This window comes from Anopheles coustani, chromosome 3 (assembly GCF_943734705.1).
Source record: "Anopheles coustani chromosome 3, idAnoCousDA_361_x.2, whole genome shotgun sequence".
Lineage (NCBI taxonomy): Eukaryota > Metazoa > Arthropoda > Insecta > Diptera > Culicidae > Anopheles > Anopheles coustani.
In genome coordinates this window covers 61,987,125-61,998,619 of record NC_071288.1, presented here as the reverse complement: position 1 = coordinate 61,998,619, position 11,495 = coordinate 61,987,125, and the positions used below count along the sequence as shown (strand labels likewise).

The window sequence follows — 11,495 nt, the reverse complement described above, 5'->3', positions numbered from 1 at the left end:
ATGTCGGACACCATTTGTGCAGAACGCTTTTTCGCTTTTTGATGGAAATGCCTCGTATTTTAACAGAAACGGTGGAAAAAAATAGTTTCGATGCACTATCTAGTAGGTTTGAATATAAACAATCAAACACCCAAAGAATCAACTGTTTGGCGTCATCCGTTTTCCAGAAACGTAATTTATAAATCGTGCTTATACTTTCAGGGACACCCTTTACATTCCTTTAGCATTATGCCCAAAAGCTTTGGATGGCTATTTTCAAAAGGCTACAATTTTGATATCATTAAAGATGACTGAGCTGATCTGTACCTTTTGGCATTTTTGGGTTTTTGCTGTACCTCTTCAGCACTATCCTAGCTGGGTGTAAAGGAAAAGAGATCGAGTTTGACTTATTTACAATAACGATTCAGTTCCTACAAGAGCATAGAAGAGAAATAAAAATCCCATCTTGGTCGTGTTCGAGGAAAGAACATTAAAAAGCAGCTATAACGTGAAGAACTTTTAAGTAGTACAGATTAACTGAGGAAGAGCAGTAGACTCAAATTACAGAAGAATGGCATAGTATAGTTTACACTATAGACAGAATATCAAAATGAAATGCCATGACTCGCAAATTTAGATTTTATTGACTTCTCATTGATGATGTAGTCAAAAACGAACACCGTATGGATAAATTTCGCATGACAAGTACCGAACAGGTCAAAATGACTGAACCGGTAGTTCTAATGTTAAATAAAATGAATTAACGCTCAAGTATTACATCTTCATTATTTCAATCCTATTCAGCTGTTACGACAAACAGAAATATCAGCAAAGAAACGTACTTATGTTTTTTAATTCGTATGTTTGAAATAACTCGTTGCGAATCGTCAATCGTCCCTGACCTAAATGCCAAGATGCAGCTGTGTCACGTCAAACAACTCTACCGCCAAGCCAGCAAACAGTGGTCAGTTGCAAGGAAAAAAAGAGTACGGGGGGAACTTACTTTTCTGAGGACGCCAAAATCATCTTCGTCTACCGGCACAAGGCTGCTGGAACTTGCCGCAAACATTCATTATCTGGCATCCTCAGATGTGATGCAGCGAATTCCTGCCGAGCAATTCCTGCTCATTTGACCAACGACCGGGAGAGAATGGATGCATTGCCGAACAAACGGTGTACCATGGTTGAAATAAAACTTGAATGAAACCCTTTTACTTCGCAGAACGAACGGCGCTCTGTTTACCAAACAACGAACGTGACGTGTGGTGGAATCTTCAAAACAAGGAAAGTAGTAAACCGATCCATCCATGAAACAAAGACATGCACCTCATGGTTGGGGAACGGAAAGTTCCTAATACAAGAGGAGGATAGAAAGGAGGGCCGTCCGTGGGGTCAATTGAACCTCCGGGACCTTTTTGGTGATGGGGTGAAAGTACAGCAAAAGAGGAAGATACAGACGTCGGTAAGGAGATGCACCAGAAATAGACACAGCAAGCTGGAGCGGATCGTCCCGTAAACAACATTGGTAGGCTGAGTTCGAATCAAGCCGCAAGACTAATAAGAATATTTTTAGCGGTTCGTGTGATTTATTGTAAATAATGCAGCTGCACCGATGAGAATCATACGATCTGGTGCAGCGGGTTTTCTGTTGCGTTTCATTCATATTCAAGTAAGGAATCGATCCTTTGTGGCAAGAAGGTGTGTTATAACTAAGAAAAATTACAACGTTCTAGAGATTATTCGCAAGTAAAGGGTTGAAGTAGAATTTACAATGCAATTGAAGTATTTACGTATGACTTGACTTATTGGATGCTTGTAGTATATATTGATGTTCTTAGCGTAAAGATCATTAATAACATATATCACTGACTCATTGCATTGGTGATTTTAATAAATAGCTGTATTTCGTACAACAACTACAATCACAATTAGGCTTGTACAAGAACTTACAGTAAACGGTTCTAGTATGTCGGTCGATAAGTAATTTTCTGTTGTTTGGCTGGTTATTTGAACTAGTTATAACTACTAACAACGCGACGAGGCAAATCTGGAATACTGATTCGCAGTACTCTACTCGAGGACAAACGTCCTTTTTATTACCGAGGAGCCTCGCATGAGCAGCAGTTAACGAATTGAGGGTTTGAATTTTTGTGTAAAGATATGTAGCAAATGTTCAGATAAAAAAATGTTCAGATAAAAAAATGTTCAGATAAAAAAATGAAATAGAAATTGTATTATTGGAAAATTTAATGTAAAATACATTGCCTTTGTCGTAAATTATTAATTGACAAGCTGACCTAACGAACTTTGTCTCGTCCAATATTAATAACAACAAAGCATTGGAACTTAAAGGAAGCCCCTTATGTTCGGTCATGTCGACACATATCAATAACAGATAAGTCTTTAAGACACGGCATATCAGCCAAATCCAAAGAATGGTCTAAAATTCTGCCAAACGATTCTTCACTTCGTCTTGTCTCACAACACGATCAAATCGTAGTTTCGATGCGGCAAAGTTCAGATAAACATTCGTATTGAGTTCAATTTTCGATGAAACGTATTGAAAAATAGCAGGGGGAATTTGTTCATTTCTAATTCCTAGATGTCCTAGTCCAGGAACAGTCACGTTTTAATTTACGATCCAGTACAGCTGTAATTCGACAATTCTGATTTTCATTTGTAATTTTTGAACTTTTCGTTTTCCCAACATTTTGTTTGACATCGTTAAGGTTGAGTTTCTTAGTTTTAGTTGTAAATTGTATATTAGATTTTTTTTTCTGGATTTTTCTTAGGGAATTTCTCATTTTTTCTAACTCTTCCTTGGTCAAAAAAGAACATCATCCCAAGACATCTTTAAGATTGGCTCAGCCGATTTTCAATATTAGCGTTATAAACAAACAAACATTAACTTTTATATGGTTTTTCGTACGCAAAAAGCTCTTTTTCAATCTTCTAGAAGACTTTGTTCAAATTAGCCCAGTCTATGTTCAGTGTCCGTTATAGATAGTTTACTTTTTTTTATATGGAAGAAGCCGGTTCCGGTTTTTTATTTTTATTTTCTGGCTTTTCCTTGGAATTTTTCAAACTTTTAATTTTTCTTATAACTTAATTGGACCAAATGGAACAAATCACCATAAGACTTTGTTGGAATAAGCATGTTCGTGTTTTCGTTAAAGAAGGTAAATTTTATTGTTTTTATAAGGGAAAGAGCCGTTTTTACGAATTTTTGAATTTTCCGGCTTTTCGTTGAGAATTTTCTAATTCTCTTTTTTCTTAAACCTCCCTTGGGTAAATAGGAACAAATCATACAACGGCATCATCAAGATTAGTCCAGCCGGTTTTGTGTTTTAGCTTCACGAACAAACAAACATTCATTTTTATAGATAGTAGACACAAAAATGAAAGATTCTATAACACCACACCTCTTAAAATAATTCGCAATCATCTGCAATATTCTGTTAATCCTTGATAAAATATTGAGAAACTATTGAGACAATGGGTAAATTTACAAAACAAGAAAATTGAGTACCTCTAACGTAACTGAGTATAATTAATATCATCAATTGCTCTAAGCGGCCACGGATTTCATCAATCATTTCGGTCGTTCGCAATTCCCATAAGCTCGAAAGTTTGCCTAATCAACCTGTACACCTTCGGTCGCTCGTATTACCGCTTGTATACGTTGATAGCGCATCTTCAACTAAACCGCACCTTCAGCGTACGATGGTTCTGTTATATGTAAGAGAGATTGTACAAAGTGAGTATGACTTTGCTTTGACATTTGCAGGGGTGCATTTATAGATTGAACCATGATATACAGATGGTGCAGTGTAGCTAAGGACACTTAATCCACTTTTTTGCGCGTTAGTCCAAGCGAATGAAGGCTTTCGGGACTTTAAGCAATGTTAGGCTTACTGGATTTACGAACGGTCGATAGAACTGGTTAAACTGATGGTCGCCGGGCAATCGGATGTAATGTTGTTGTTCATGGTCACTTAAATTATTCACTCAAATTTAAGCCATGCAAATAAGGTCGACTGGCACGGATAAAATGAGAGTTCCAACAATATTTTTTCCAGTCGCTGCCAGGCATTCGATCGAAGTGGTAATAGACCGGCTCTTATGGCGCCGGAAACCAAGGAAAAAAGCGAAACCCTCAAGGAGGAAGTAATAAGTGAATTCTGTGCTAGTAGCTCCATCCATGGCGTACGTTACTTGGACAGAGCCGAGCGAACAACCTGTGAAAGGTCCGTGCGAAGTTTCTACCAAATGGTTTTGTGGTTCTCATATGAATTATCGCAACTGCTTCACATTTGTAGGTTCTGGTGGATCATAGTTTTTTGTCTGTCGCTAGTCGGTGGAGGCACAATGATATGTAAGGCTTACAACAGATGGGACCAAAACCCTATAATTGTTTCGGTCGCCGAGACAACTACACCTATCTGGAAAGTGCAGTTTCCGGCCTTCACCATATGTCCGACAACGAAAGTGTCAGCGGGGAAGCTAAACTTAACGGAAGAAAATAGATTGTATAACAACCGGGTTGATCTTGATAGTACTTATAATCCTAATATGTAAGTAATTTCATTGAGTTACGCGTTACCATGATCATGTGCGCATTAATCTTATTCCCCAATGTTTTCTCCAGAATAGCTCAGTTGAAGGCTGTTGCCCAGGTGTGTCCTTTCTGGGATTACAATCCTTCATTACGTTTGCTTAATGGGACCGGTGAAAACGACGTTGTGTATATGCTGAAAAATCTATCCATCGAACGGGACTCAATTGTCTCGCATTGTGAATATGCTGACTATAATTGTAAGCCATACATGAAGGAGATGGTCACCGAATCTGGACTCTGTTATTCGTTCAACATATTACCCGAGGATAAATTGTTTCGCACGGATGTTCTTCACAAAAACCATGCGTACATCGAAGACTGGATTGAGAATGAAAAACCTCAACAAAAGGAATTTCAAATTCCTTTGAATGCCCTTGGGGCTGGAAAAATAAGCAAGCTGTCTTTGTTCCTTAGAACCAGAAAGTCTGACTGCGATTACAAATGTTCGGTAAGTAACAATTTGTATGACTTTCGGGTTTCTGCCATTGTTGAGTAATCAGTTGTCCGGTCTTTCCCTTATTTGGTTGAGTTTTCTGTTCTTTGAACAACTCATATATTTTACTTCTTAGAGCAGCGTTTCCAAGCAAATAAAGCTAGCAAATGGCGTACAAAGCATATGTCAATACATTTGTGTTAAAATCAACTCAAACAAAGCATATTCCATTGCCTTGCATCTTTACTACTCATTTTGATCGTTGGACATTGTGCATGATGCATGCTTTGCATGAAGCACAAAACAACCTTTGCAAAGATTAGAATGCGGTGAAACTGTCAAAATGTGAAGAAATATGTTTTTCAACTGCAAAAAACTGCATATGCACCAGTAGATACCAGTTTTGCTGTCATGTTTTTCGAGTCTTGCGGACGTTAATATTCAGAAAACCGATACAAATAAAACTGGATTCAATGTAGATTTGCGTGTTTAATAGCATACAAACAGTAGACAGGTAAAAACATGTTACATATAACCGCAAGCAAGAATGCTTCGTACGCTCGGCCACAATACCAAGCATGCACGTTTTTGCAAAACGATTTGTCTCTCGCTGACCGAAAAACAAATTTTTGCTCATGTTGAATTTCCGGCTGATAACATTTTACCGTTGGCAAAGGTTGCTTTGCTCTTCATATAACCAAAGCAAGAAATTGAACCCTATTTTACACTTTAGACTTTATGCGTATGAGGGGAGCTTGTAACAACACGCCCATATTATTAAATACAAATATAGGATTATCTCATTACATTTTTAGTGCATAGAAATCGTAGCACCAGAACGAAATCAGAGCCATTCTAATTGACTGCGAGCTCTACATCATAATTCATAATTTTTGCTTTCAGGGACACAAACAAGGCTATACAGTAACGCTGCACGAATCCAGCGAATATCCTACAGCTTACACGCGATTCTTTTATGTTTCCTTTGACCACAAAGTGCAGATTTTCGTGAAACCACAGATAATGACCACAACGCAATCCGCCGCTGGATATCATTGGCGCAAACGGCATTGCTTCTTCGACAACGAGCGTCATCTTCAGTTTTTCAAGATATACAATCAGAACAATTGTGAGATTGAATGTCTCGCCAACATAACTTTGGCCTTGTGTAATTGCGTTCGATTTTCCATGCCACGAACTCCCGGAACAGAAGTGTGTTCCCTTGATAAGGTGTATTGTATGGATTACGCTGTAAGAGCGATGAGCAACACAACCAATTTATTCTTTAATTCGTTCGTTGTAAACGATGAGCAAGTTGCCAAAGTTGGGGACATTTTTGCTAAATGCAATTGCATTCCAGCTTGCAGCTCTGTACGGTATGACGTTGAAATCACACAAAACCTGATAGATTGGGAAAAAGCCTATGAAGACGATCCACACAATTTTAGTTATCCGGATAGGTAATGTATTTCATTATGTTAGGTATTATACTGTCAATGTCATGTTTTCAATGCAACAATGCCTCATATCTCTACTTTCTTCATCTCTTTCAGCTTCAACAACATAATCACATTGTACTTTAAAGATACACAATTCATCACAACGCAACGGTCGGAGCTGTTCGGAATCGTTGACTTTCTAGCCAACTGTGGAGGTTTTCTAGGCCTGTTCATGGGCTTCAGCATTCTGAGTCTATTGGAAATATGCTACTTTATAACCATTCGTCCATTTTCGTTACGAAAAAGGTTGAAGGAAGAATCAAGGCTTGAGGAAAAGAAAAAAGACAACAATGGAATGCAAACTACTAAAAATCTTCAGCATGCTGTTGCAAACACAGTTCCAAACAAGTCATTAGTTCAAAAAGAGTGAGAATACTCGGAAGGTTTCAAGAAATCAATAATGCTTTTCTGCTAAACTGTTCGTCTAATCCCTTAAGAAAATCCTCTAAATTCTTGTCAATTGCTTATCATTACGTATGAGATTCTGATCTTCACAACTATAATAAATATTACATCTTATTTTGTCAGTCGAATTAAATTAATCAATTTCTACCACTTGGTCAAAATATTATGTAGAGAGATTAATGTGTGTTTAGCGGCATATTTTCCAATTGGCTTGATAAAATTGAAATAACATGAGCTTCTTGTCCAGGCTTAAACCCCCCAATCATCAGAATAATTGGAAGCAATACCAATTTAACTACGCAAATCAACGATAAGAAGAATAAATGAGAAAACTCATTGATTTTCAACAAATGTAAAACTCCTTTTTTATGTTTGTTCTTTGTTTCACATCGCACAGAGAATTGTGATCTTCAAACTGAGTTATGAAAACTTATTTTTTTAAATATGAATGAAATTCATTCAAGTGAAAGTCTGTGTTTTCGAAAACATCGTGTTGATCGCTAGTTGCTGTTTCTGCTCTACTGGAAAAAATACGTAGGATCTATTTATCATCCATGCGATAAGTATCGTCAATTTTAACCATTGCAAACTGTATAATATAGCTAAGTGCATGCAGGTGTATGTCTAGTAGGCTTCTTCCTTTTCCGGATCCGAAGGACCATACCATAAGATAGTAAACCAGCTGTGCTGCGAAGTCCATCGGTTTACTAGTAACATGAGATTTTCTCAAACCTTATGTTTACCATTACCACCGAGTATGTATAGCAACTTTTGAAACCAATACTTCTATTCCTAGAAGTCCCAGCCTCCTCCAAGAAAATGTTTGACGTTAAAAATGATTTGACTGTTTTTAAGAGTAAAAATATGTACTCCTTTCAAAATTTAAACGATTTTCTATTTTAGCTGTACGCAAAGAAAAAAGTAAAAGATGGCATTTAGTCATCTAAGTTACACTTGGCTACTCTTTTACCCACTTCACGCAACTTCCTGAAGCTAGGAGCAAGGGAAGTGGTTTTGATTTTGCGTAAAATACTTATTAAAAAGAATGGAAGTTGATCTACAACATGACAACAGCTCGATCACTTTATTGTGGTCACTTTTCAGCTAATCCTGGAGGATAATCCTCTCACAACCTGTTTTTGCCATGTTCATCTGCCTCTGTCGTAGACCCAGTAACTGCTTCGGTTGATAACGCACCAAGCATAAGATTCTTCATCCACGGCTGGCTACCGGGACTAGTTTAACAGTTTACAGCAGCCTTCATTTTACAATAGATTTCGAACAAAAATGATCTTTTTCGATACCCAGGAACTTCGTTAATTTAGGTTATTTTTCTGATTTGTAAACGGCTGCTGGCTACTTCATTATGCTACTTCGTTTAAGTTTTTCGATGCCCCTCTCCATCATTCCACTGGCTTTGAATGGACTATACACGGGCAATGTCTATAACTGAACCGAAATTGAATCAGTTACCTTTGTAGCTTCAGTGGTTTGCATCTTGTATCCTATACTTCATCAATACTTCTTCATACTACCCTTTACATTTCAAACCGCTCTCTCTAATTTCTAACGCTATTATGAACAATGTAGTATTTTCAAAATAGAATAAATTTATATGTGTTCATAAAAACGACCTTCAACATTGTACCCATTTGTGACTACTTCTTTTGGTATAATTTTCCTAGGCTGACATGCTGTCCTACACTGCTCGAAATTTTTATTCATATTTTTCCACCATACTAAATTTCACGGTGACATTTTCATTTTTAACAACCCATCATGGTTGTCAATCTGCACTCGATCGGGAACAACCAGAGCATAATAGTTGGCCTATGACCACTTTTAGCTTATGGCTGACACTTACACAACACTGCAGGTTACTATGAAGATTAGTATTTGCGTTGTAGAGCACACTATTTGTCTGGGCAAACAATTTTTCTGTGGTCAATATTAAAGATGAGTTTGAATGCCTTGTTTCCGAAAACATATTTAGTCATTTCGAGATATTCTAAATGAAAATGGTGCTGCAGTCTGCAGTTTGGATGCAAGTGTTAAAGTTAATTTTTTTGTTTTATTTAGATTAACAGTCCAAAACAACGATTGATTGGAATTTTTCACACGAAGTTTTCCAACATGAAATTGAAATGTATCTACCTACTTAGATTTTATGAAACTAGGGTAACTGTACCAACAGTGGTGCACTTAGTACTGTAAATACCAATTAGGTGTAATTAATGAGTGTTAAGAACACAATATTCTACATATTTGAATCAATTATGATCGAAACATGACTTTTCTTCTGAAAAACATCTATTTTCACCGTAAACCATACAAAAATCACGAAACAAAGTGTATTTTTCTTCTTAGTCGGTTGCTCCTATTATGGTGGTATGGTTCCTATAGTTGTGGTATCGTGTTCCTATAGTGGTGGTAGTACGAAAAACTTGAATATATTTTGACTTTTACTGATTTTTGGAGCATATTTCAAACAGAACGGTAAGATATTCCTTGACCAATGCGTTGTCATTGAAAAGACTGTATTGTTTCACCGTAATATGTCCAATTTTAATTCTTAAAAAATGCTTTGAATATGCTTTATAGTGTATCCTTCACCTGCTTTGTCTTTTTTTTCCTCTGCTTCTTCTGCTGAGCCTTCTCCTGTTTTCGCCGTCTAAGTCTTGCTTTTTCGATTCCCTCCAGTTCCGCTTTGTTTAATTTGTAGAAACAGAATAAAATCACTTAATTTACCTGATTATATTGACCAAAAACGGAATAAAACTAAAATATACTCGTTCCTTTCTTCTGTGTGTTAATTGTGAAAAAACCAATGGCTACTATAAGAACAACTCTATTTTTTGTGGTACTATGGTAAAAACTATGAAAATATAATAAAACTATGCTAAAATGCACTAAGTTCGTGTAAATCAATTATATTGGAGTATGTAAGTAGCGAAATCATGTAGTTTCAATGATTTTGTAGTGATTTATAGCCTTAAGGAAATCATGATATTCGTTATGGATTCTTAAGGAATGCAGCATGTTGGGACAACCTGTTTAAAAACTATGAATTTTGGAGCTTCTATTTTACGGAATGGGATAATTCATCTTTTGAACACTCCGCAGAAGATCAAAGAACATTTCATAGAAGAACAAATAACACCATTGTATATATATCGGCGTAGTGCTAGGATTTTATTCCACTACAACCACTATTGGTACTAGCTCCACTATGGGTGCACTTACCCTATTAATTAGATGATATGGACGAAATTTTCTAAACAATTTTCAAGTACTACTACGTACTGTACTGGCCTCCAAAATACCAGTTGTTTTCTAATGGATGCACAGATTGCAACAACGATGGTACGATGTAGTTAAGGAGGCGCCATGAGCTTTTACGCGTTATGACGAAGGTGTTCAGGTTTTCAAGTCGAGCTTATGGAAATTACGACTGAACGATAGAACTGAACTGCCGCTAGCCTGTCAGTTGTAATAGTTGATGTTACTATTCACGACACTTCTTTCAAATGTAGGTCATGAAAATACAGTGGACCGGTACTCATAAAATGAGAGTTCCACCGACGATCCTTTCAGTCTCTGCCAGACATTTGTCCGCAGTGGTAACAGAATCGTAGAGCCGCCTCAATGAAGCCTGCTTCAAAGAAACAAATCAAAGCTCTTAAAGAGGAGATAATTCGTGAGTTCTGTGCTAGCAGCTCGATCCATGGCGTACGATACTTGGATAGCGCGGAGCGAACAACTTGTGAAAGGTGCGCGCAATATTTCTACAGGATGTAGTTTTTGTGATTACGGATCATCGTGTATACGAACCATTGCATCTTTATATTTTAAAGGTTCTGGTGGATTATTGTGTTCTTTTTGTCGATAGCCGGATGCAGCACAATGATATATAAGGCGTACATCAAATGGGACGAGAGCCCAATTATAGTTACGTTTGCTGAGAAAGCTACACCACTCCATGAAATACAATTTCCGGCCATTACCATATGTCCGACAACGCAAATATCAGCTGAGAAACTAAATCTCACAGCAGAAGTCAATGCATTACAGAATGAAAGTGGATATTCTGAGAGTATTAATAATACTCTAGTGTAAGTAGTTTTAATAAGTGGTTGTTGTTTATTATTTATATATTTATCTCATGAGCGTGTGTTTTCATTGTGTCTTTCTTCTCAACAATTTTTCCAGTGTTGATCAGCTTAAAGCCATTGCTCAAGTGAGGCCTTTTCGTGGCATTGAATTACTATATACATTAAAAGGCATTGGTCAAAATAACGTTGTAAATATAATAAAGAATCTATCCCTCGATCGGGACTCACTTATCACTATGTGTTACTATGGTCAGGATGAGTGTTCCTCAAATATGAAGGAGACGATCACCGAATACGGCCTCTGCTACACGTTCAACATGGTACGCCAGGAAACATTGTTTCGTGAGGAACAGCTGCACAACGACCACGCGTACATCACAGATTGGGAAGAAACTGCGAAACCTGAAGGACCTGCGCATGCCAATGGTCCGGGTGTACAAAACAATTTG

General features: G+C 37.3%; 1 protein-coding gene across 1 annotated transcript; it reads left to right on the top strand.

Moving 5' to 3' along the window:
- Positions 1–10,579: 10,579 nt before the first annotated feature.
- Positions 10,580–11,050, top strand: LOC131264660 (sodium channel protein Nach-like). Its single transcript, XM_058266933.1, has 2 exons — positions 10,580–10,704; positions 10,789–11,050. Exons 1-2 carry the CDS (start codon positions 10,580–10,582, stop codon positions 11,048–11,050), a joined length of 387 nt encoding a protein of 128 aa, XP_058122916.1.
- The last annotated feature ends 445 nt before the right edge of the window (positions 11,051–11,495 follow it).

Coding starts and splice junctions, on each gene's coding strand:
- LOC131264660 (XM_058266933.1), top strand. CDS start 10,580: ATGAAGCCTGCTTCAAAGAAACAAATCAAAGCTCTTAAAGAGGAGATA. Junction 10,705..10,788: donor GAGCGAACAACTTGTGAAAG/GTGCGCGCAATA, acceptor TATATTTTAAAG/GTTCTGGTGGATTATTGTGT.